Genomic DNA, 27,556 nt, shown 5'->3' with positions numbered 1-27,556 from the left:
GGTCCCTGCTTGAGCTCCTTCCCTGGCTCCCTTGATGTTGGACTCAACCTATAAGGTGCATTACACCTTTTTCTCCCCAAGTTGCTCTCGGTCAGTGCTTTATCACAGCAGCAAAGAAGTTGACTAGGACACTAGGCTGATGACCAAATCAGAAACCAAGGGGCAGAGAGGTAGACAGGCCAGAAGAGCAAATGCCAACTGCGAGAAGGGAAGCACAGGCTCCAGAGATTTGCCTTCCCATCCATACTTACTTTGTATCTTACCTTACAAAACATTTGTTCTTATTTCCATCCAACCTTGTGGGTTAGATAGAGGCAGGGTTTACTAAATGCTGTGTTTGCTAATGGTGTAAAAATCTTTTTGCTTTTTACATGGGCCACCAGAAAGTACATGCGCTCCTTAAGTTGGGGAATCCTTCCTGCCTGTCTCACTAGAAGGCAAATTAAAGATATTTAGGGCCTGGAGCTAGCATAGCAATGCACTCCTTTAATCCCAGCACTTGGAAAACAGAGGCAGACAGATCTCTAGGAGTCCGAGGTCAGCGTTGTCTACAAAGAGAGTTCCAGAGCAGTTGGGGTTACTTAGTGAGGCGATGTCTGAAATAGAATACTTCTGGGGTCCCTTAGCCTACAGAACAGTGGGATAAGAAGGAATGAGGCCTCTGAGGAGTGCTAGCCTTCATCTTCAACTCAGTTGTCACTTGCCTTGTGAATGTCTAGAAACTATTTGTTATGAAATTTAATAATACATACATTATATTGTATGTTATGTTACAAATTACATATAGAACAAAAGATGGAGCATGAAGGGATATGATAAAACTTATATAAAAATATCCTTAGGAAACCCAGTACTGTGTACAGTAAATATAATCATCATCATCATCAAGCGTCAGCTGGTGTTCGTTGCGGTGATGGTTAGTAACCTTCATTATCAATCTGACTGGATTTAGAATCACCTATGGGGCTGGAGAGATGGCTCCAAGGTTAATAGTACTTGCTGGCTGCTCTTCCAAAGGACCTGGGTTCAATTCTCAGGGCCCATACGGAAGTTCACAACTGTCCCTAACTCCAAGATCTAACACCCTCACACTGACGTGCATGCAGGCAAAACTCCAATGCACAGAATCACCTATGAGACTCACCTAAGGTACATCCTTAAGGACATTTCTAAATAGGCTTAGTGGAGGAGGGGAAATGCACCCTGAATGTGGATGATGCCATCCCATAAATTGGAGTCCTGGGACTAAATAAAAAAAAAAGACGGGGATGAACAAGGCAGATGAATTCTAGCCTTTTCCCCTTCCTGCTTGCTGATACCCTAAGGTGTGAGAGATCCCTGAGGAGGTGTTAGGGAGCCTCAGCCACGTCCTCTGTGCCAAGGTGGACCCTACTCCCTCAAACTGTGGGGACCAAAAGAAAAAAAAACCTTTCCACCCACAAGTTGCTGTTGTCAGGTAATAGTAATGAGAATGGTTTCTAATGAAAGTAGCTCAGAGAAAAAGATCAGTGTTCTCTTCAGGACAATAACTGAGGTTGTGATTTTTTCCTTCACATCCTCTGCAAGCTAAGCAGGGGGGGCAGAAACCAGAAGAGCACATGACACATGGATGTGCTCAGTCTCGATACACAGATGGTCTCACCACCTTTCACTCAGATCCTCCTGTCCTGTTAAGACCCGGCCAGTCTGTACTGACCAGACCCTTTTCAGAGACAGGAAGCCATCCCGGGCTCTGGAGTCTGCCTCTGCTGTCCCCCAAGCAACCACTTTGCTCCTATTTCCTGCACTAATGTTCCTGATGGGTTCCAAATTGACCTACTCTCTTTTAATACACTTGAAATGCCATTTCTGATGACCTACTCTCTTTTAATATATGTGAACCACAGAGTGTAAAGCTCTCATCATCTGCCTCTATGGTTCCCTATGTGGTGGGAACTGCCTTGGCAGTATAGCTAATGGAAAGATGAGGTTTAAGGGATGTGGAAGGGATGGTTGAAATCCACCCCATAAGAGGAAGGACCATTTAGACTGAGCAAAGGTCATAGAAAATTGGTATAATTTTGAAATGCCTATTGTCTCCAACTATATAATAAATATGTGAACTGTTAATAAATGGTTTCCAGGATATGTTGTGTTAATTATATTGGGAAGAAGTTGTGTCAAGAGTTCAGGACTATTTGGTAACAGTGGTTATTCATCCACAAAGAACCTACATATAGAGAGGGACCACTGTGAGATGCTAAAACAACACAGGCTCTCTGTGGTCGCCAGTTTACATATTAACCTTCGGGGAGGCTAGCAGGTAGAGTGTGGATATTCAGAACATAGCTCGAGGATCTGGACAGATAGTTCTGTAGTTAAGAGTGCTTAGTGCCACCCAAAGAACTTAGCTCCCAGTACCCACATCAGGCATCTCGCAACTGCCTACAACTCCAGCTTCCGGGGACTCGGTGCCATGTTCTAGCCTCCACAGGCAACTGCACACATGTACACAGACACAAGCACACACAGGTAACTGCACACATGTGCACAGACACAGACACAAGCACACACAGGTAACTGCACACATGTACACAGACACAGACACAAGCACACACAGGTAACTGCACACATGTGCACAGACACAGACACAAGCACACACAGGTAACTGCACACATGTACACAGACACAGACACAAGCACACACAGGCAACTGCACACATGTACACAGACACAGACACAAGCACACACAGGTAACTGCACACATGTGCACAGACACAGACACAAGCACACACAGGTAACTGCACACATGTGCACAGACACAGACACAAGCACACACAGGTAACTGCACACATGTGCACAGACACAGACACAAGTACACACATACACATTAGTAAAAAAATAGAAAATAAGGTCTTTTAAAAACACCTATGAAATTATACCATCTGGTTTTCAATTTTTCCAACCAAATATATTCATGACTCTTTTTTATTGGTATATATTCACTAGATATAGAAATGGGCCTCATAAATATATTTTCATATAGTATATAATGTATAAAAAAATCACATAGCCTATATACTCACTAGACACACACACACACACACACACACACACACACACACACACACACACACACACACCCTCCCCATTTGATGGCTCTTATATGACTCAATGCTGCAAATTATGATTCCTTGGCTTCAGACACAAAGTTCTCCCCGGTCCGGAACCCTGCTGAGTCTCTATCCTGTGTGTTTCTGTCCTAGTTTGTTTGTCTGCTGCTATGATAAAACACTGATCAAAACAGAATTGGGAAGGTGTTACAGTGTTTTGTATCCGTTCGGCCCACAAAGCAAATAACTGACACAGAGAGACTAAAACGTACTTTAAAGCTGCCAGCACTTCCCCCGGGCAGAGTCTGAACTGATTCTAATCTACTCATAAACTAAACAAACTACTCTAAACCTTATAACATACATATATTCCAAACACTTGTCACTATGACCCCTGGGCTGGTTCGTGTCCAGTTCCCACTGTCCTCCTCCAACCATCCAAAAATTCTCCTCCTTCTCCAACCGGCAAACTTTTCTCCTCTCCTCCAGGAAGTCCCGCCTCCCACTTCCTGTCCTTCTGCCCAGCTGATTGGCTAAACAGCGCTTTATTGATGGTTGATACACTCACTTAGCATTCCTCCACAGGAAGGCAAGGGTTTATATGGCTTACAAGTTGCAATCCATCTTAGGGGAAGCCAAGGCAGGAACCTGGTGTCAGGAACTGAAGCGAAGACCATGGAGGAACACTACGTACTGGCTTGTTCTCCACGGTTTCCTCAGCTCATTCTCCTGTAGAACCCAGGCCCGTGTGTCCATGTTGGCACTACCTACCATGAGCTAGGCCCTCACATGTTATTATCACTCATTAAGAAAATTCCCCATAGACATGCCCACAGGACAAGCTAATGAAGGCAAATTCTCAGTTGAGATTTCCTCTTCCCAGATATGTCTAGGTTTGTGTTAACAAAACACTACCCAGCATGTGTCCAAATGTTATAGAAGACTTTGGCCTTTAGGACATCCACCGGATAACAGGAAATGTGGTAACAACGCTGTAAATTCAGGCACAGGCGAGATGTGATGTCAGGCACAGGCAGGGTGTCATGCTGTGATGCCACTGGCTCAGCGTATTGCAAAACTTAGGTGTTTGTGATTTTGTCAGTTACACAGGTTTTCCTAATGTGTTTCCTACCATGCGGGGACCTGTTGAGTAACCCCAAAATGAAAGGGGTGAGCAATTCATCTTTAAGCTGAATCACACAAAATAACACACCGAATCTTTTCATATTTGAATGCTGAAGGTGTCTTAAAACTGTAATCAGCCATCAACAACGTTGTTGTTAAATTCTGTAAGTTGTGATGAAACCCATTGGCAGTGTGTTTTTATAGTATCTTGCTTTTTTGATAAAACTTGTTTTTTCTAACATGCCATGAATGAGGCACACAAATTTCAACATCCGATGCAGGGTTGGGCCATTAGTTAGATATGTGGTCTTTTCTATTTTTAAAGAGAAATTTGTAGAAAATAAGAAAAATATTACATTCTTTTTTTCTTCTTCTTTTTTTATATTTATTTATTATTTATACAGTATTCTACCCACATGTATGCTGTAGGCCAGAAGAGGGTACCAAATCTCATCATAGGTGGTTGTGAGCCACCATGTGATTGCTGGGATTTGAACTCAGGACCTTTGGAAGAACACACAGTGCTCTTAACCTCTGAGCCATCTCTCCAGGCCCCAATATTACATTCTTAAGGTCACTATTGGGCGTGTAAGTGTCTGCTATGTTACCTTGTGGCCTGTCTGGTTTACAGGCTTTTTGAGCACCAGCCCTGTCCTCATGTATAGTCACCACCACATCCACGTAGATGATCAATCCTCATTTCTCTATATTCAAACCTTCTTTAACCTTGTCACTCACTCCACTCAGTCATCAGTTCTGTATCTAGCCACCCTCCACAACAGTAGGGCTTCCAACATCACCATTTCCACGTCATCTGCCTGATCCTCTCCTCCTCTCTATAGCTGTTTTCCCTTGAGCCTCTGCTCCAATGACCCTTCCCACATCCACTCCGGCCTCTTGCCTGGATGTCACACTTCCACGTTTGCTGCATTCAGATGCCACAACGTGCTGTTGTAGTCAAGACCCTGCACACACACCCTTGGTGCCCTTTGCTGCATCCACCACCGCTTCCTTACCAGACACTGACTAGCTGTTTAAATCTCTCACTCCTGGGTTGGGGATGGGGATGTGTCTCAGCCTGTACCGTGCTTCCCTGGCATGGAAGAATCCCTAGGTTCCAACCTCATCATCACATAAAATTAGTTATGGTGGCACATGCCTATAATCCCTGCATTGGAAGAAAAAAGACAAGAAAACCAGAAGTTCCGTGTCATTCTCGGGTATATAGTAAGTTCAAAGCCATTTTGGAGTACATGAGATTCAGTCATAGGTAGGTAGGTAGATAGATAGATGGATAGATAGATAGATACATACATACATACATACATACATACATACATACATACATACATAGTCTCTTAGTCACTCCTCAGAATATCTAGTATATGTAACAAGATTTTATTAAGTTTCTTTTTTATTAATTATTCACTTTACATCTCAGTCATAGCCCCCTCCCTCCTTTCCTTCTGGACCCACCCTCTCTCCCTGATTCCCCTATCCCCCCTCCCCTACTCCTCAGAGAAGGGAAACCCCCCCATCCACCCCAGATGTCAAGTAGCATCAGGACCAAGCTCATCCTCTTCCCCTGTGACCAGGCAAGGTAGCCCCATCAGGGAGAAGTGATTGAAAGGCAGGCAACAGAGTCCATGTTGGAGATAGCCCCTGTTCCCCTTACTAGGGGACCCACATGGAGACCCAGCTGCCGTCAACTATATCTGTGTAGGGGATATAGGTCTAGTCCATGCATGGTCCTTGGTTGGAGCTTCAGTCTCCACAGGCCCGCCCTGGGACCTGGTTAGTTGACTCTGTTGGTCTTCCTGTGGAGGTAGGTCCTGCCCCGTCTGAGTCCTTCTATCCTTCTTCCCACTCTTCCACGACACTCCCTGTGCTCCCTCCCCCCCCCCCAGTGTTTGGCTATAAGTCTCTCCATTTGTTTCCATCACCTACTGGGTGGAGCCACTCAGAGGACAGCTATGCTAGGTTCCCATCTGCAAGTATAGCAAAGTATCGTTAATAGTGTCAGGGGTTGCCTGTCTTCCATGGGGTGGGTTGGGGCAGGCATTGGTTGGACATTTCCTCAATCTCTGCTTTATTTTTTGTCCCTGCACATCTTGTACACAGAGTAAGATTTGGGTCAAAGGTTTTGTGGGCGAGTTGGTGTTCCCCTCCTTGTGTCTAGTTAGAGGGTGTCCCCTTCCGTCTCCAGAAGCCCTGCTACTAGAAGTCTCAGCTAGAGTCACCCTCATATCTTTCCTAGAGCCTACCAGCTTTTCACAAAGAAGCCCCCGCCCAAGGGTTCTCGACTCTCTGCAGGCCCTCTGTCTTCCCGCCCCCCCCACTCTTGTGGAGTTGGATTATGTAACTGTTAACACAGACAAATTCTAAAGACTAAAATGGATGTTTGCTGATCAAAACTATAAGCTCAGCTAATAAGATATCTGGGAATAAACACTTTAACAATTCATTTCAAAGCACAATGTTTTGTAAGACATTCGCCTTTTGTTTGATGCATTTCTCAGCCATTTGGAAGAAACTGAAAAGGGGCCAACATCATTGCTTTAACAGAGAAAAGGAGAAGCCAGGTCATGGGGAGTGTGGAGTAACAATTAGAAAGACTCCACTCCATCCTTACTGAGCGCTTGCCAGCACAGCTCACCTTGCTTGGTATCATTGCCCAGGTGGCAGGAAACTCCAAAACAACCATCACTTAGAGGAAGGAAGACACAGTGGGGTTGTGACGAGTAGAAGTTGAGAGATAGAAACATAGCAAACCCAGAGATTGAGAAACATCTAGGGAGGAACATGACGTAACAGACCCTACACTCCCATTTGTCAATAGGACTCTAAGCAGGAAACCACAGGGCCGTCTGGTGGATTGATAAACTTTACTTCCTTCCAGCTTTTAAATCCACTTCTCCAGAGCAGAGAAGTGTTCTGTAGTGACTTTATCTTCCCTTCTATACAAGCCAGCTTGCTACATCCAGCAAGAAGAATGGGGGAAAGGTAAGATTCTATCTACAACTTATTTCCAGATCTTTTGTGTTCTCTTTTCTGTGTTTATATCCATATAAATCCATTCTGTGGCAAAATATTCAAGTAGCCATGGGGGCCAGGAGAGGAAGAGATGAGGACCATGCAACTTTCTTTTGGTGATTTTGGTGCAGGAAGGCTGGACAGTGAGTGCTTAGAAACTACCAATATATTCATTAGGCTCCATCCTGATCTCCTTGCCACTAAAGCTTTTGTCGCTAACCTGCTCAACAATTAAGCTCAAATCACAGAGCCTTGTGACCAGAGAATACACTCAGTGCTCCACCAAACCTGAGGCAACTTTAGTACACATCCTCTCTCTCAGCCTAGTTGCAGATATCAGCCAGTGGTCTTGCCAAACACCAGAGCCCAGTCGGCTGCCCCAACCCAATCCAGAGCAAAGAGGACTGCCCAGCTATCTAAAGAAACTGAAAGCATGCACTCAGCACTCAGCGCTCAGCGCTCAGGACCTGCAGCAGCTGCCTATTCAGCATCACAGACTAGACACCAAGATGTGGGGAAAGGGTGTCTATGTCTGTCCGCTGCCAAAGGACACCACGAAAAGCGAAAAAGAAATGACTGTCTCCACAAATGCTCAACTATCTGGGGGAGAAAAGATACAGCTTTATAAATCCCAAGAAGCTGTGAGTCCTCTGAAAACACTAACAAACCTCCACCAGCAGTTATTAAACAAGGAAAGAAATGACAGGACTTGATATCCTATGAGCATATACAGGGGGAGGAAGTCATAGGGGAGGGGAGTAAGGGAAAATGGGAGGGAGGGAGGAATGGGAGGATACAAGGGATGGGGTAACCATTGAGATGTAACAAGAATAAATTAATAAAAAAATACTATTAAAAAAAAAGAAATGACAGGAAATACAGACCATCCCAGTCTTCCTTAAAACTGTCAGTGAGATTCAAGGATATGAAGACAAGAAATTAATTAAGGTATGGGAGCAACATAGCACCGAAATAAGCAACCATATCCTCACTGAGACACCGATTTGAGCAGCTATTCTTTTTCATCAGCGTATACTAACCATACGAAATAATGGGTTCTGTTGATGACATTTCATATGTAAACAGACTACCTGGATGGTATTCCTACCTTCATCACCCCCTCTTTCCCTCCTCCTCTTGCTGGTCTCCACCACCCCGACTTCATCCCCATTCTACTTTCATGTAGGTTTTTTTTAGTTCTCCAATTCCCTCAATCTAAAATAATTTCATTGCTCACACAGGGGTGTGTGTGTGTGTGTGTGTGTGCACGTGTGTGTGTCCACGTGTGTGTGTGTGTGTGTGTGTGTGTGTGTGTGTGTGTGTGTACCTCAGAAGTAGAAATAAGGTGTCTTCCTTGATCTCACACACACACACACACACACACACTTTATCTACTGAGTCAAGGTCTCTCACTAAACCCAGAGCTAGCCAACTCCAGCGAGTCTGGCTTGCCATCTTGCTCTGAGGATCCCTTGTGTCTTAGTTAGGGTTACTATTGCTGTGATGGAGCACCATGACCAAAAGCAACTTGGATAGGAAAGGGTTTATTTCAATAACAGTTCCATACAACAGTTCGTCATCAAATATAGTGAGGGCAGGAAACTCAAGTAGGGTACAAACTCACACAAGGCAGGAACCTGGAGGCAGGAGCTGATGCAGAAGCCATGGAGGGGTGCTGCTTACTGCCTCACTCCTCACAGACTGCTCAACCTGCTTTCTTACAGAACCCAGGACCACCAGCCCAGGGATGGGACCACCTCAAAGAGCTGGGCCTCCTCCATCAATAATTAATTAAGAAACCTTACAACTAGATCTTATGGAGGCTTTTTTTTTGAGGTTCCATCCTTTCACATGACTCTACTCTGTATCAAGTTGACACACAATTCTCCAGCATAGCCTGTTTCTGCCTCCCAAGTGCTTGGATTACAGGTGGCTGCCACACCTAGCCAGCTTTGAAGTAGACTCTGGAGATGTGAGCTCCAATCCTTGTGTTTGCACAGCAAGCGCATTATCCACTGAACCATCTCTCCAGCCTCCCTCACATGTTCTGAGACAGCATCTCTCGGTGAAGGTGGAACTCACGGATCAGATAGACTGGCTCACAGGCAAGCCCATGAGAAATCACCTGTCTTCACCTCCCAGCTCTGAGATTACAGACACTCACAATCATGCATGGTTTTTTTTTACAAGGGTAATGAAGATCTGAACCCAAACACTTGACCCACTGAGCCATATCCCCAGACCCTCATTTTTTTTCTCTATAGCTGAATAAAACCATCGTGTGTTTCTGTGAGGAGGGGATATAGTTTCTTTACCCATACATTCTTTCATGTACACACATTAACTCCATAACTTGACTATTGTGAATAAGACCACGATGTATATAGTCATATAATTATCTCCATTGTATACTTACTTAGATTTCTCCGGCATACACCCTAAGGCAGCCTAGGTAGAGCCTATGGCTATTTTAGCTCTAGTTTTTGAATGATAGCAATGCTGACTTCCTTCCTGGCTGCCATAACTTACACGTCAAGGGATGCATGGTCACTGTGTCCTCGCCAGCATCCATGACTGTTTATTGCCTCGGTGCTGTTCATTCTGACTGGGGTGATCATTGGAATTGACTTTGTACAGCATGAGAGATGGGGGTGGTTTCAATCTTCTGCCTATGGATTTCCCGTTTTGATAAGAGGTTATCGTATTTTTTATATTTTTTAATTATTTTTATTGAAAAATAAAATCATTCATATTACATCTCAATTGCCATCCCATCTTGTGCATCCTCCCATTCCTCCCTCCCTTCTGCTTTCACCCCATTCCCCTTCCCTATGACTGTGACTGAAGAGGACCTCCTCCCATTGAATTTGATGCTAAGGTATCAAGTTTCTTTGTTGTTGTTGTTGTTGTTGTTGTTGTTGTTGTTGTTGTTGTTGTTGTTGAGGAGCAGATGGAGGTAGCTGTGTGGTTCCAGGTCTGGGTCCTCCAACCCATTACACTGGTCTCCGTTATCTGTTTCTTGTGCCAGTATCACTTTTTTTTTTAATGTTGGAAACGGGCCAGTATTACCATTTGAAATCAGATGCTGCGGTCTTTCCAGCATTGCTCTTGCTCAGGACTGCCATGCTCACTTGTGGTCTTTTGTGCTTCTGTATGATTTTTAGGGGTTTTCTTTCTATTTCTGTGAGAACATAATTGGAATTTTGTGGAGACTCCACTGAATGCATGGATGACTTTGAGCGATATAGCCATTTTCACATTTCTTTTTGTTTGTTTCTCATTTTCACATTCCTGATATGGACAACAAACAGATATGAGTCTCTCCAACTCTTTAACTGGCTTCTTTACTTCTTTCTTGCCAGCTTTATTATTCTCACTGTTGCATTCTTTTCTGCCTTGGTTATATTTACTCCTAGGAATTTCTTAGGTCCTTGACTATGACTCTTCTCCTGATTTCTTCTTCAGTATATCTCTTATTGGTATAGAAGAAAACTACTACATTTTAAATATTGGATTTGTGCTTAACGAGTCACATTTGCCTAGAAACGCATCCATTTCTTCTAGATTTTTCCAACTTATCAGAAAATAACTTTTCAAAATATCCCCTAGTAATCCTCTGACATAATGGACCTTTTTAGCTCTAATTTTATTTTGGTCTTCTCTCTGTCACTTGGGCTTAGTTTGACTGGTGGTTTACTAATGTTAGCTTAGCTTTTCAGAGAACCAGGTCATTTCCTTGGCTCCCTTTGCCCTGATCTCCGTTGCTTCTGTCTACCAACTAAGGCTTGTCTTGCTCTTGGTTTTCTAAGACTTTGGAAGTACATCATTAAGTTGCTTTAGTTTATTCTGATTTTTCAGCAAAAGCACTCATAGCTATAAACCACCACTTAGCACCAATGCCTTCACTGTGAGTGAAATGTATGTTAAGTTCTTTTTCGATTTTCAAATGATTCTTGGATTTTTTTCAAAACATAAATTTTTGTCATTTAATTTTTTCAATATTATTTTTATATTTCCAATTATAATTTAATTACATTTCCCCCTTCCTTTTCTCTCTCCAAACCCTCCCATATATCCGTTTCCACTCCCCTCTTTTTTCACTAATTATATCATGCATATATATGTAATGTATGTATGTATGTATGTATGTATGTATGTATGTATGTATATGACCATTTGGCACTGTTATTTTCTATTTACTCCCTGGTTTCTTCATCCAAGAAAAGTTTCTATCTCCATATATTTTAAGTTTTTATAGTTTCTTTGCTATTGATTTCTTGATTTACTCTACTATTATCTTGTAAAAGAAATTATTTCTATTTATAAATAATTGAGTTATTTATGTTTTTGAGAACTTATGAGTACTGTATTTATATCATTTCTACCTCTTCCTATCTCCATTCCAACTGCTCCTGTGTCTCCTCCCATGTGCTCTTCCATAAATCCATAACCTCTTCTCTAATTACTATATACATGTATGTGTGTGTATGTATGTATGTGCACATACAACTACATGCATACACATACACACACATACAACATAGTGAGATCATTTAGTGTTGCTTGTGTGGATAGGTATTTAGGGATGATGACTTGGGATTGGATAATCTATGGGAGACTTATCCCTGAAGAAAACTGATTCTCCTCTCTTTTAAGAGCCATTGATTGACTGTTGCTCCTCCGCTAGGGTAGGGTCTTGTGAAATTTCCCCCATCCACATGGCATGTCAACTGATATTGTCATTATGACATCTTGCTTAAGCAATCATACTTCTGAGAGTTTATGGGTCAGCTAACATGTGATATCTCTTAGAGAAACTTCCATTGCCTGTTGGGAAGCAAATGTATTCCACAGCTATGACAAGGACTATTCTCTAGGTGTGAAGTCTCTCTGATCTATTGTATAGTTTAACATGTATTTGTTAGGGCTTTATCTGCACAACATACCTATTAGTAAGAGTGGGATATTGAAGCCAGCCAGTCTTTTTTATACTCTTCCAATGCCAGCAATCAACTTATTTTCTTCATTAAAATAATATACATAGAGAGTAATGTTAGCTAGTTCCTTCAAATTTTATCCATATTTACTTTCTGTTAAAAAAAGAAAAGGACAAGCCAGGTGGTGGTGGCGCACGCCTTTAATCCCAGCACTTGGGAGGCAGAGGCAGGAGGATCACTGTGAATTCAAGGCCAGCCTGGTCTACGAAGAGAGTCAGGACAGTCAAAGCTACACAGAGAAACCCTGTCTCAAAAAACCAAAAAGAAAAAGACAAAGACAACATGGTGTAAAAATAAAGAAAAAAGATAAGGCTATTGATTAAGCACAAGGGACGATAAATGGGTATTTTTCCCCCTGTGCAAGGTTAAGACAGACGCAAACCTCATCAAGAAAAATGCCACCCTACAACAGGGAATGCACCCAACAAAAACAAAAGCAGTTGCAGACCCCCTTTCTCTACCATCAGAACTCACTTCCCAGCAATGAAATACTGGCTACAACAGACACAGCCCAGCAGTTGGAAGATGGGAGAAAAGCTGAAGAGATCAATTTTAAACTATAGAGTGAGACAAAGCCTTGACAAAGGGGAAGGTGAAAATCTGAGTCCAAAATCAGTGCTCAGTTTACATCATATACTGGTGACAAACCTATCACAGGACAATCAAAGGGGGAAAAGATGACAGAGAGATTTCTTACTCTGCTTGCCTCTGATAACCTGATTACATCTAGTTGTTTAGCAGATAAGTACTGCTGAACTGCCTTTCACAAGAGTTGTGCTGTGTTTTGTTTTGTTTTGTTTCGTTTTGTTTTTACATTAAACCCGGTAAGATGTACAAAATACAAGGAAGCAGTAAAAGCTACTGCTTCCGAAAGACTCAAATGGTATATACTCACTTATATCTGGACACTAGCCCAAGGGGCATGTCCCATGAAAGTCTTCACTTACCAGGAAAGTGGGACAGAGGGGAGGACATCCTATTGGGACTCTAGGTGAGAGAAGCATGGGAGAATCCAGAGGGTCCTAGAAACCTACAAGAAGAACATTATGATGGGCAGATCTGGGCCCAGGGGTCCTACTCAAACTATGGCACCAGCCAAGGACAATACGTGCAGTAAACTTCTAACCCCTACCCAGGTCTAGCCAATGGACAAGACATTCTCCACAGTTGAGTAGAGAGTGGTGTCTGACTTTCACACAAACTCATGTGCCCCATATTTGACCACGTCCCCTGGATGGGGAGGCCCAGTGGCACTCAGAATAAGGATAGCAGGCTACCAAGAAGAGACTTGATACCCTATGAGCATATACAGGGGGAGGAGGTCCCCCTCAGTCACAGTCATAAGGGAGGAAAATAAGGGGAAATGGGAGGGAGGGAGGAATGGGAGGATACAAGGGATGGGATAACAATTTAGATGTAATATCAATAAATTAATAAAATACAAAAAAAAGTACTGCTTCCAACAGACCAAGATGAAAGGTCAAATGAGGGATCAGAGCCAAGAGGTCTCCAGCAGCCCCCCTGCGGGGCTGGGGGTTTTCTGTTGACACCAGACTCGGCAGCATTCAGATCCAGGCTTCTGTCCTGAGTGTTCTGCTAGATTTTCCTGACAGCCTCAAGAAAAGCATCTTCAACGTTCTCTCCCGTTTTTGCACTTGCTTCAAGGAACAATAAGCCATTTTCTTTGGCAAACTGGTTGGTTTCTTCACTGGTACCTCTATCTGTGCTTCCAAACCTGCTGTTTCCTAGGAGAACTGGCACAGTGTTTGGGTTGGTGAGGTTAAGCTTAAGTGGTTACATAAACTTCTTCTAGTGATGTCAGATACCATGAGTGTGCCCACAGCTCCTGTATAGTAGCTCCTCATAACAGCTCTATAGACAGAACCACCCCTGTCCTACTGTACCCCAAATCTGCAGTTTGATTTTTTTTTTTTTTGCCACTAACCTGCACCAAATTCAACACCAATTATGCTAGGACAATCAGCCATAATGTTTTTCTGTCAATTGATGAAGCTAGCAAGATTTTCCTACTCCTGTATGCCAATAATAATAGACTTAACAATTTAAGAGTAGTTGTATGTTGCCATGGTGACACCAGGAGGTTGCTGGTGCTTAGATGGCTTTGTGGACTGGAGGGGGATGTCAGGAGGAGGAAGCAAAGTGCTGATGTAGCTAAAGAGCGGGCTGGCCTGAGGCTGCAGACTCTCAGCTGCCGTCCTGGTGGCAGCAGCTTCTCGTTGCTTCATGGATGTCATATATCCTTGACCTTGCCTTGAGTTTCTACTTTCCTTCTGCTTGCTGTAGCCTGCTGGTCATCCTTTCCACTTGGCTTTTATTTAATCTACCGAGTTTTTTTTTCACTTTCAACACTTCCATTTGGGTTTAGGTTTGATGAGGAAGCGGGTTTGTTGTTGTTGTTTTTGTTTTTGTTTTTAATCTCAATTTTTCTTGTTGAACTTCTGATTTTCTCACCAAGTGTTGTTGTTGTTGTTTTAGTTTTGTTTGTGTCAAGACAGGGCCTCACTGTGTAACCCTAGCTGACCTGGAACTTACTTTGTTCACCAAGCTGGACTTGGACTCACAGCGATCCTCCTGCCTCTGCCAGCTGAGAGCTGAAACTGAAGGTGTGCACCGCCCGTCCCAGCCTCATTTAGGTTTTCACCTGACACCATCACTTCATCAGTTCGTTCAAATACGCCTTGAGGTTGTTCATAATCTTCAACACTGGGCTTTTGAATTGTCTGACATTTCAACCATTTGGCATCTTTATAGTCAGTAATTGAGGAGTTATGGGTTTCTTAATATGTCAGACTGCCTTACTTTCCATATCCCTTGAATTTGCGCCCTGGAATCTGTGCTCCAGAACGCAGGCTAGAGCTGCCCTGCGTGTTCAGCTTTATTACTTCTTTATCAGTCAGTGCCTCCCACCCAAGTAGATACCAGGTCCATGATTACCACCAACTCCCCAGGTCTGCGCTGCTTCTCAGGCAGGACATTAACATCCTGTGGGGGTACGATGTACATTTGGGGGGCCTGGCTACATAAAAATGTGTGATGTCGTCTCCCTAGCCAAACAGTTTGACTTTCCAACCTCTCCTAAGATAATCCACCTGCGAGGCAACAGTGAACAACTTAGAAAATGCTGAGGACCGGATGATGCTTCCAAGATGCAGATGTGATCTCAGATGTATTCTGAGACAGGGTTTCTCTGTGTGGCCCTGGCTGTTGGGGACTCACTCTGTGGAGCAGGTTGGTATAGAACTCACAGAGATCCACCTGCCTCTGCCTCCTGAGTGCTGGGATTGGAGGTGAGTGCCCATATGTCCGGCTGCAGAGACAGTCTTAAACACTATTTTTGCAGAGACAGCTTGTGAGGCTTTTCTGTTTTGACCACAGCCCCATTCACGTTGAGAGAAGAAGGTCTCACTTCCCTACTCCTTCTTATCACTCTATGCCAGGTCTGTTGTTTCTTCTGTAGGTCTAAAGCTCGTGGTCTGCGTTTCTCCTTGTCTTGGTCGACTGTTCCATGTTATCCTTCCTGCCTCTCCGTACAACCCACTTCTCCTGGCAGCCAAGCACATGACTGGTGGAAATGCAAGAAGGCCCTGGATCATTCACTGTCTTCCCCCATCTGCTCGCATTCTGGAACACCTATCCATTTATCATAGCATCTTCACAGGGGCGGAGAAAGTCAGGCAAGAGGCTAGAGTGCCTGGTAGGTTTTTTTAATATTTTATTAATTTATTCCTATTACATCTCAATTGTTAGCCCATCCCTTGTATCCTCCCATTCCTCCCTCCCTCCCACTTCTCCCCTACTCCCCTCCCCTATGTCTGTGACTGAGGGGGACCTCCTCCCCCTGTATATGCTCATAGGGTATCAAGTCTCTTCTTGGAGACCTGTTATCCTTCCTCTGAGTGCACCTGTTTTTTAAAGGCACCTTAGAAGCAAACATGGAAAAGATGCCTGCATCACCTCCCCCACACCTGACATACTGCAAAGTGGAGAAAGATGCCTGCTGCTTCAAGATAGCAAAGTAAATTGAGTCCAGATCTTATATGTAAAATCTTGCATCGGGCATTTTATTATGACACCTAGCACCATGTCAGAACCCCACAGCTACTTCCCCTAAGCAGGTGGCCAAGAACTGAGCCTCTAGAACTACACTAGCCCAGGGCTACTGGCTGTTTCCACCAACCTTGCCATGCCACATCATGAAAAAAGACTCTACCCACTGGGATTCAGGGCAGGAAAGTGAACGTGTGACTGTGCCTTATCATAATATCAGATGCACTATAGTGATGTCCAACACGAGGCAGAGCTAAAACACCTCATCCCCTGGCTAGTGTTTTCTTACTGATTCTCTACACTGGCCCTGGCAGGCCACAGAGGCTGTCTCCCTAAAAGAACAGGCGTGGGTTTCACTTTCACCATCATCAGTCTTAGTCTGAGCTCTGGTGGACCCCTGGGATAGTGCAGGATCCTTCATCCATTAGCTGTGAAGTAACTGACGTCAGCATATGCCACCATCCGACTCCCAGCCTCGGATGGCACACCACTGGCTCAAGTCTTAGCCACTGGGCATAAGACAAAGTAGGATCCTCAAGGTGTCGCCTTAGTAGTCAGTGTGAGCCAGAAAACCCTGGTGCCAACCAGAGCCGTACAGGGCTCTGTTCCCAGGACAGAGATCGTTGTGAAGTCCAGACCTATCCCCATGCCAGATAGGAAGAAAAGTGGCCCTAGTTGTTTGGATTCTATCCTGACCTGCATCACCTGTATCTGAGTACACTATGGGTTTTTTAATTATTTATCAATTCATTCATATTACATCTCAATTGTTATCCCATCCCTTGTATCCTCCCATTCCTCCCTCCCTCCCATTTTCCCTTACTCCCCTCCCCTATGACTGTTCCTGAGGGGGACCTCCTCCCCCTATATATGCTCATAGGGTATCAAGTCTCTTCTTAGTAGCCTGCTATCCTTTCCTTGAGTGCCACCAGGCCTCCTCATCCAGGGGACGTGGTCAAATATGGGGCACCAGAGTTCGTGTGAAAGTCAGACCCCACTCTCCACTTAACTGTGGAGAATGTCCTGTCCATTAGCAAGATCTGAGTAGGGGTTCAATGTTTACTGCATGTATTGTCCTTGATTGTTGAAATAGTCTGAGCAGAACTTCTGGGCCCAGATCTGCCAGTCATAATGTTCTTCTTGTAGGTTTCTAGGACACTCTGGATCCTTCTATTTCCCCATTCTCCCATACTTCTCTCACCTAGAGTCCCAATAGGATGTCCTCACATCTATTCCACTTTCCTGGTAGGTGAAGATTTTCATGGGCTAGTGTCCAGTTATAAGTGAGTATATACCATTTGACTCTTTCTGCTTCTGGGTTAACTCACTCAGTGTGATCATTTCTAGCTCAATCCATTTGTCCACAAATTTTGGGAATTCCTTGTTTTTAATAGCTGAGTAGTAAATGTGTCTATAGTGTAAATGTACCACAGTTTCTTTATCCATTGTTCTACTGAAGGACACTTAGGCTGTTTCCATGTTCTGGCTATTATGAATAAGGCTGCTATGAACATGGTTGAGCAAATTTTCTTGTTGTGTGCTGGAGCATCTTCTGGGTATATCCCAAGGAGTGGAATAGCCAGGTCTTGAGGAAGCCTTATTCCCAGTTTTCTGAGATAGTACCAGATAGATTTCCAAAGTGGTTGTGCTAGTTTGCATTCCCACCAGCAATGAAGGAGTGTTCCTCTTTCTCCACATCCTCGCCAGCATGTGGTGTCGCTTGAGTTTTTGACCTTAGCCATTCTGATGGGTGTTAAGATGGAATCTGAGTACACTATGTTTAACCATGAATCTACCAGAAAAAAAGGAAGCCTGTAACAGACTGAGCTTGTTCCTCCCGAGTGCTACATGGTCTCCATGGGGTTGGGAACCTGTGTTTCCTACGACAACGCCCACTGCACACTCCTCTCCCATCCCAGGAAGTGCAGTGACTGAGGAAGGAAAGTGAAATGGACACCAAACTACTGTGCGAGAGCTGGTCACTCTGTGGGGACACACAGAACTAGGAAGAATGCTACAGTGTCTGAGCGCATGTTGGTGAGCAGAAAGGGTGCCTGTGTCTAACACAGAACCAGCCTGGGACTTCTGTAACCAAAGTTCCCCCTTTTATGCCTGGCTCTAGGTCCGTTGAGTACAAACCTGGGCTTGGAACGCCCTCTAGTGGTGAAATAGTGATGCCTCCCTCCCCCCACCCCACCCAAAAGCAAGATCACCACCAACCTCAAGTTTAGGGATGCCCAGTTAAAATGAGCAAGCTGCTTAGAATCTCTGGGTGCACAAAGTCAGACTGCGAACGCTAACTCTATAACTATTCCTTGAATGTGTGGATGGTGCGCTTGCCAACAGGCTCAAGAGGTTTCAAGGTGGCCTGGGGGTAGTGTGTGTATTTAGCATGCACAAACCTCAGCCTCAGTCCTCAGCGCCTTCCCAAGGGACCCTCTCTAATGAACAAAGTAAAGGAAAAGAGGTTCTGGGAAGACTGCTTGGTTGGCAAAGTGCTTTCTACACAAGCACTCAAATACCTGGCGTCTCACATAAAAGCCAGGTGTGGCACATACCAGCAATGCTATTCATAAGAGAGCAGACACAGGAGGGTCCTTGGGGCTTGCTGGCCAATTAGTCTGACCGAGTCAGTGAGCTCTAAGTTCAGTGAGACACTCTGTCTTAAAATCTAAGATACCAAGCAACTAAGAAAACAACAACGGACATCAAACTCTGCCCTGACCCCATCCATGTATGCACACATGAGTGCGGGGGCACGCGCGCACACACACACACACACACACACACACACACACACACACACAAATAGAGTCATCCAAAGAGATGCAAAAATGCCATTTCTTACAATGCATTCCTTTCAAAACACCAAAACTGAAACTGAACTGGTAGGTACAGAAGGACCTTATTATATCTCGACATAATAAATACACAATAAGGCCCGGTTAACACCGTAGGAGAAGTTGGAAGCTTTTTCTCTAGAATCTCAAATAAAATGAAAAGTCAATACTGCTTGTTTTCACCGTTTTAGTCAACATAGTACTAGAAGTCCCTGCTGGTGAATTCAGGCAAGGTAAAAGATACATATACGGAGTGAGAAAGGCCAGTCCTGACTTCTGCGGGGAGCAAGGTCCTATAGCAACAGCTTTAAGAAATCTACCAAAGGCCACTAGAACTAATAAACGAACTCAGCAAAGTAAAACATCAACACACCAGTCGATAGTATTGCTATATATTGTGCTGTGTAGAAAAGACAATACGAGTCCCCTGCCATATCCAACAAAAATGCCTAGAAACATATTCTACTATGGGTGAAAGATCTTTAAGGTGGAAGGATTAAGTCCATTGGAGAGGACATTTAAAGGTTAAAAAAAAAAGCAGCCTGCATTAGAACACTCAGCATTGTTTAAATGCCCATGCCAGGGATTGGATGCAGCTCACTGTTAGGGAGCGTGCCTAAAAATCCATACTACTGCCTGTCTGAAATCTCAGTGCAATCTTTACTAGGGTGTAGGGAATGGCTGAGAGTTACAAAGACACCTCCTGAGTGCACCACAGGAGAGGTGAGAGGTGGCTCCGCTGTTAAAGAGTGCACGCTTTTCTTGGAAAAGACCAAAGTTCACTTTTTAGCACCCAAGTCAGGCAGCAGAAAAATGACTATAACTTCGGGGTCAGGTGACCCAGCACCCTTTCCTGGCCTCCATAAGCAGCTACACTCAAGTACAGATACTCTGCACAGACACACACGCATACACAGAATTTAAAATAGACAATGTTTTAAAAGAAAGAAGACAAAGTGTGGCGACGCATAGTATAATCACAGTTTGGGAGGCTGAGACAGAAAGATCATGAACTCAAGGCCAACCTGGGCCACACAGTGAGTCAAATTCAAAATAAAAAAATAAATACAGCAAGCATATTTAAAGAAATGTGGACAAAAGCTTCCCTTGTCAGGAAAATAGGAAATATCAGTGTGCAGAAAGTCCAAAGGTCTCCCGTGAATTTTAGCACAAAGAAGGCATGTCCCCAAGCATCACAGCCAGCCCATCAACAATCAAAAAATTCAGAGAGCATCAGGAATGTTCTAATGCATTACAAATGAAGAAATCCCAATAAAGCCATTCATAGACTTCTTGGCAGAAAACCCACAGGCCAGAACACAGAGTAAAGTATTTAAATTACTGTAGTAAAAAAGTAACCGACAAGAAATAACAGCATGCCAAGCTTATCTGTCACTCGTAAGTGATGCAGAAATAGAAGACTTTGCTGGATAAACTGAAAGAAAAATGGCTGTTATTAATAGCATAAGACTTACAAATGCACAGACTATAGAACCTGATTATTAGAGTAACGTGGGCTGTGGCAGCTAGTTATTCTTCATTGGCAACTTAACTGGGTTTGATGAGCCTGGGAGATGCATCTGTGGCCATGACTGTGAGAACATTTCCAGAGTAGTATAATTAAGGAGCAAAGACTCAGCCTGAATGTGGCTAGCATAACCCCATTCTTTGAATGAACTCCGAGACTGGACAAAAAGAGAAGAAAGAATAAAGCACTCTTCTCTCCTGACTTAAGACACCTGTGGCCAGCCACCTCATGTTCCTGCCACTACACCTTCCCTGCCATGGCATCCTCTCAAACAATGAACCAAAGTAAACCCTTTTTTTTTCTTTTTTTTTTAACTGCTTTGATCATATGCTGTTGTCACCACTGAGATAAAAGTGACTAACATACAAATCAAAACTGGAAATAACCCAGAAGCTGGGAGTGGTGGCACATACCTCTAATCCAAGCACTCCAAGAGGCAGAGGCAGGTGGATCTCTGTGAGTTCGAGGCCAGCCTGGTCTATAAAATGAGTCCGGGACAGCCAGGGCTACACAGAAAAACACTGTCTTAATGTAGAGCATCATGGTGGGAGTGTGCAGTGATGAAGAGCATCATGGTGGGAGTGTGCAGTGATGGAGAGCATCAGATGGGTGTGTGCAGTGATGGAGAGCATCATGGTGGGAGTATGCAGTGATGGAGAGCACCAGATGGGTGTGTGCAGTGATGGAGAGCATCATGGTGGGAGTATGCAGTGATGGAGAGCATCAGATGGGTGTGTGCAGTGATGGAGAGCATCATGGTGGGAGTATGCAGTGATGGAGAGCATCAGATGGGTGTGTGCAGTGATGGAGAGCATCATGGTGGGAGTATGCAGTGATGGAGAGCATCATGGTGGGAGTATGCAGTGATGGAGAGCATCAGATGGGTGTGTGCAGTGATGGAGAGCATCATGGTGGGAGTATGCAGTGATGGAGAGCATCAGATGGGTGTGTGCAGTGATGGAGAGCATCATGGTGGGAGTATGCAGTGATGGAGAGCATCATGGTGGAAGTGTGCAGTGATGTGGAACATCATGGTGGGAGTGTGCAGTGATGAAGAGCATCATGGTGGGAGTGTGCAGTGATGGAGAGCATCAGATGGGTGTGTGCAGTGATGGAGAGCATCATGGTGGGAGTATGCAGTGATGGAGAGCATCATGGTGGGAGTATGCAGTGATGGAGAGCATCAGATGGGTGTGTGCAGTGATGGAGAGCATCATGGTGGGAGTATGCAGTGATGGAGAGCATCAGATGGGTGTGTGCAGTGATGGAGAGCATCATGGTGGGAGTATGCAGTGATGGAGAGCATCATGGTGGGAGTGTGCAGTGATGGAGAGCATCATGGTGGGAGTGTGCAGTGATGGAGAGCATCATGGTGGGAGTATGCAGTGATGGAGAGCATCAGATGGGTGTGTGCAGTGATGGAGAGCATCATGGTGGGAGTATGCAGTGATGGAGAGCATCATGGTGGGAGTGTGCAGTGATGGAGAGCATCATGGTGGGAGTGTGCAGTGATGGAGAGCATCATGGTGGGAGTGTGCAGTGATGGAGGGCATCATGGTGGGAGTGTGCAGTGATGGAGAGCATCATGGTGGAAGTGTGCAGTGACAGAGAGCATCATGGTGGGAGTGTGCAGTGACGGAGAGCATCATGGTGGGATTCTGTAGTGACGTGTGGCATCAGTGTGGGCTTGTATAGTGATGTAGAGCAGCATGTGGAAGTGTAGAGTGGTGAAGAGCATCCTAGTGGATGTGTGTAGTGATGTGAGGAGGGAAAGCCAGGAGCAGGACTGCAAGCGATCAGGAATGAGTATTTAGAGGGCTTGCCTGGATGGCGTCATCAGAGGACGAGTCCTTTGTCTGATTAAAGCCTTTAGGGCTTTTCCACCCGTCATAAATGAGGATTCTACAAACCCAAGTTTGTTAGTGAACAAACTAAGTATAACTTGTTCCTTATGAAGCCCCTGGTCTGATGCAAAAGACGAAGACTTCAGACCCTAAAATTAGCTTTGCACATTTCTTAAGCTCCTTAATTGGAAGTACAAAATTAACTGGGTTTCCACTTGCTTCCTTTTTTAGTCAAGCGGAACCATGGTGACTGGTGTCTCTCAGAGAGCACAGTGAGGATGCTGTGCACTCGGTCCTGGGTGCCTGTCTGCATCCCCAGAGAGCAGTGCATCCTCTGTTGGCCCAGAGGCCTCCTGCCTCTGCAAATTCCTGAACTCGCTGCTCCTTCCCTGAGGGGAAAAGAACCTTCCAGATTCTGATTTTTTCCTCCTAGATGACTGCTATTTTGTTTCATCTTGTTAGCTTCTTTTCCTCACTCTTTTTGTACTCTCAGTTGAGTGATTTCTTAATCTACAATATTGATTGCAATCTTGAACCTAATTTGGACATTATTTCTCTGGCTTTTCTCCCATCCACATACATCAATACACCATGGGTATGATTCTAATGAACTGCTCAAAAGAGAGGGGGCAGGTTCTAGGGTTTGGGGGGCTTTAATCAGTTGCCTGCCCTTAGCAGCCTGTACCACCTCCCCGGAAACCCAAGAATGTTATTCCTACGTGGCAAGCTAGGCCTGACAGTGGCTAAATAATCATTTTTTTAAAGTACATTATAAACATGTCTGAAAATCTCATAATAAAATCATCATTTTATATTGTTACTATGTGCTAATAAAATATGTCTTTTAACAAAAGGCGTGATCACACAGCGGGCCTCATGTCTTCTTTGCATTCCCAGCAGCACTGGTGCAGGGTTTCTGAGCCTAAACACCGAAGCCTCAAGGATGGCAGTCACAACAACAAATCCAATGGACAAAACCGTACCCGGAAGTTTCAACAGCAGGACCCTGATCCCAAATTTGATGATCATCATCACGGGACTACTCGGGCTGACAGGAAATGCCACTGTGTTCTGGCTCTTGGGCTTCCGCTTACGCAGAAACGCCTTCTCCGTCTACATCCTGAACCTGGCCCTAGCTGACTTCCTCTTCCTCCTCTGTCACATCATAGACTCCACGCTGCTCCTCCTCAAGTTTTCCTACCCTGACATTATTTTTCTGCCGAGCTTTAACACGGTCATGATGGTTCCCTACATCGCAGGCCTGAGCATGCTCAGTGCCATCAGCACTGAGCGCTGTCTCTCTGTCCTGTGCCCCATCTGGTATCGCTGCCGCCGCCCAAAACACACATCAACTGTCATGTGTGCTGCGATCTGGGTCCTGTCACTGTTGATCTGCATTTTGAACAGGTATTTTTGTGGTTTCCTGGAAAAAAAATACGAAAATGACAAGCGGTGCCTGGCATCGAATTTCTTTATTGCCGCGTGCCTAATCTTTTTGTTTGTGGTCCTCTGCACTTCCAGCTTCGCCCTGCTGGCCAGGTTGTTCTGTGGCGCTGGTAGGATGAAGCTCACCAGATTGTATGTGACCATCATGCTCACCGTGCTGGTTTTTCTCCTCTGCGGCTTGCCCTTTGGCATTCACTGGTTCCTGTTAATCTGGATTAAGATTGAGTATGGTGTGTTTGCTTACGGTCTTTATCTGGCGTCACTGGTCCTGACTGCTGTTAACAGCTGTGCCAACCCCATCATTTACTTCTTCGTGGGCTCCTTCAGGCATCATCTGAAGCACCAGACCCTCAAAATGGTACTCGAGAGGGCTCTGCAGGACACTCCTGAGACAGCTGAAAACACGGTGGAGATGTCAACCAGCAAAGTGGAGCAGTGATGAAGAGCCTCTGCCTGGACCTGGCATGCCTCGGTGGTTCACCAAGATCCTTTGTTTGTTTCTTTGTTTGTTTTATTTTGGTTTTCGAGACAAGGTCTCTCTATGTAATCTTGGCTGCCCTGGACTCACTTTGTAGACCAGGCTGGTCTCGAACTTGCAACGATCCACCTGCCTCTGCCTCCTGAGTGCTGGGATTAAAGGCATGCGCCACCACCGTCCGGCTGCTTCACCAAGATCGTAAACAGAGCAGCGCTGGCTTAGCTGTTCTACTTTTCCCCGGTAAAAGCATTTAATCTGAAAATATAGTGTCTGCATCCTTCTTGACATTAATAAAATTCCTCATGCTAACTTCTCTGAAGCTTTCCTGCTATTTCTTTGCAACTTTTGTTGCCATGGAAATAGCCCTGCCCAAAACCATGACTCTCTTGTTTGTGATTGTGTGTACCTGGTGGTAAAGTTAAAAGAGCCCCATGGTTTCCTGTGAAGCATCCTCATGAGAAACCTTCAGCAAAAAAAATATTTCACACCTACACAATCATTCTGATAGTCACCCAGAGGCACAATTTACAAGGACAGGTGCCCAGACGTTGCACTACACTGCACACTCTCACAACCCTGTGATTCATCAGAAGAAGCCTGTGTTTCCAGCCATCTGACCCCAGTAGCCAGAAATCTTGAAGGACCTGGGGATATGGATGCTGTGAGTTCTAAATTAGGAAGAGCAGCCGGGCTATGTTTTCAGGCTGATTCCTTGACCTCCTTAGATCTCGTGTCCATCCATGGAAACATGCACGGGTGACTAGTTACAGAATGTCACTGGTCTGATCTTAGTCCATAAGAATTGTGGGACCTGCTTTCTGAACAAGGCTGTGAGGCTTTACTGTAAGTGTGGCTTAAATGGAACCACACTGATTAAGAAAGACCCAGAAATGTATCCTCTTCACCATAAGCATAATCATAATGAGCACACACTCTCTGTACCGGACTGACAGCTGCCTGGCATTTGGAGATGCCACTGTGACATGTTCTATCTGAATGTGGAGATGGTGCATGTAGGCACCAATATTGCCACAATATTTTTGGCCATAAAAATAGATGTGATTTTTGTCCCTAGTCTCAGGAGCTCCCATCATTATAGAAAAAGAGACCTCCTTACAGAGATATGCCATACACGTTGAACTGACTCTGAATCCACGCAGGGTAAAGCACAGATCTGTCCAAAGAGAATATCTCATTTGCAAACTCTAGTTACAACTGCGCAATTGAGGTGGGTAAATTAGAGAAGAATTCCTGGGCTGCTCGAAGTCTAAACTGGCAATTCTACAATTTTAACCGCCACATAAAATGCTTGTGGCAGGCGTGGGAAGATAAACAGTAAGGGCACAATAAAATGGTTGAGAAGAGAACTCGTTGTGACATTGTTAATAATAATAGTAATAATAATAATAATAATAATAATAAATCTTCAGATTCTTCATGGAATGGTTATCAAGACACACACATACACACACATGCGTGCATACACACGTGCATACACACATGCATCTTTACTCTCCTGGGCATCTGCTAGTTACTTGATCTTAGCTGCAACAAGAATAGGCTGGAGCGCCATGAGCTCTGTGCAGTGTCCATTAAAGGCTCTGAACAGACAGGGATCGGCCTGATTTACAAAAGCAGCTCGAGTCGACTCCAAACCAGTGTCAAATCGGACAGAGCATCCCAAGGATATCTCCGACACACACACACACACACACACACACACACACACACACACGCACACTGCTGTTCCACAGGCTGCAGATGAGATGATGAAAACAGACTGGGGACACACACACCCCATGAGCCTGGGACTTCAACCACGCAGACCAGGAGAGCTAGCCTGCAGGCCACCACGCATCCTACCTCCCAGCCTGTCTCCCAGCCTGCAGCGCTGGTTACAGGCATGCAGCACCACACCCTGCTTTCTACATGGTGTATTAGTTACTTATCTTATTACTGCAAGAAACTATCTGATCAAAGCAACTTGAGAAAGAAAGGGGCTCTTTTGGCTTGTCGTCCAAGGCGAGGGCTATTCTGACCAGGCAGTCATGACAGCAAGAGCATGAGGCTGCTGCCTGCATCGCACCCTTTGTCAGGAGGGGGAGGGCGATGACTGGTCCATGCTCACCTGGATTTCTCCTTTCTAATCTGGTCCTGGACCCCCAGGCTACGGAATGGTGGCGCCCAGACTCAGGGTGGGACTTCCCACTTCACCTAACCTACTCTAGCTCATCTCTCACGGACGTTCCCAGAGACTAACCTGATCCAAATAGCCCCTTTCTTCTAGGTGATTCTAGATCCTACCAGACTGACAGTCAGTGTTGACCATCACACATGGATGCTGGGGACCTGAGCTCAGGCCTTCACACTTGTGAAGCAAGTACCTTACTGACTGAGCTCTCTTCCCAGGCCCATCCTTAGATCTCACTCTTTCCAGTGGGATGTGAATGGACTCACACTCAGTGTAACGTCCTTAGGATTCATGCAGGCTGTAGTGTGTACCAATAGTCACTGCTGATTATCTTTCCATGATAGAGCAGGATTCAATGATAAGATCGCATACGTTGTTCCACATGTCACAAGTGAGAGGGTGTTTGGATTATTTCCAAACCAGCGATTATAAGCAAAGATGGGTTCAATGTGCTTGTACAGATTCTGAAGTGAACGTCATTTTCCATTTCCTGGGATATGTGCCACTGTGGGATGTTACAGATGATAAGAAGTACATATTTAACTTTCCAGAAAATGCAAAAGTACTTTCCGTGGTGCTAAATTATGTTACTTCCCCACTGGCGATGTATGAAAACTCGGATTTCTCCAAGTCCTTGCCAACATTGGGACCTAAGAGTATTTTAGCCGTTCTAAGAGTACAGAAAGCTCATACTAGTTTCTTAGGAGGCTTCTCTCAATGGCTTGGAAACAGGACCTTTTTCACATGGGCCAACCTCTGCATCTCTGTGCCCTAATGTCTTCTTCTCTTTATTGTGTTTCGTATTTTATTCTTCCACAATTGTTGAATAGCATTTCCCTGGAAACCGAAACACTCTTCGCCCAGGTGGTGGCACAAGCCGTTAATCCCAGCACTTGGGAAACAAAGGTAGATGGA

The 27,556-nt window shown here is 44.7% G+C and overlaps 1 protein-coding gene across 3 annotated transcripts; it reads left to right on the top strand.

Moving 5' to 3' along the window:
• The first annotated feature begins 7,102 nt into the window (after nt 1-7,102).
• Nucleotides 7,103-24,810, top strand: LOC311592462 (mas-related G-protein coupled receptor member A). Of its 3 annotated transcripts, XM_084772902.1 has the most exons (3): nt 7,103-7,219; nt 23,424-23,933; nt 24,048-24,810. In XM_084772902.1, the coding sequence occupies exons 1-3, from the start codon at nt 7,209-7,211 to the stop codon at nt 24,409-24,411; spliced, it is 885 nt and encodes a 294-aa protein (XP_084629028.1). In that variant the 5' UTR covers nt 7,103-7,208; the 3' UTR covers nt 24,412-24,810. The 3 variants fall into 3 exon arrangements, with proteins under 3 accessions (XP_084629028.1, XP_084629026.1, XP_084629027.1); XM_084772900.1 differs by having other exon boundaries at nt 23,424-24,808; XM_084772901.1 differs by having other exon boundaries at nt 7,139-7,219; nt 23,427-24,809.
• The last annotated feature ends 2,746 nt before the right edge of the window (nt 24,811-27,556 follow it).

Source organism: Acomys minous (assembly GCF_964271855.1).
Source record: "Acomys minous genome assembly, chromosome: 2".
In the NCBI taxonomy this organism is placed as follows: Eukaryota; Metazoa; Chordata; class Mammalia; order Rodentia; family Muridae; genus Acomys; species Acomys minous.
This window is presented reverse-complemented; position numbering and strand designations above follow the sequence as displayed.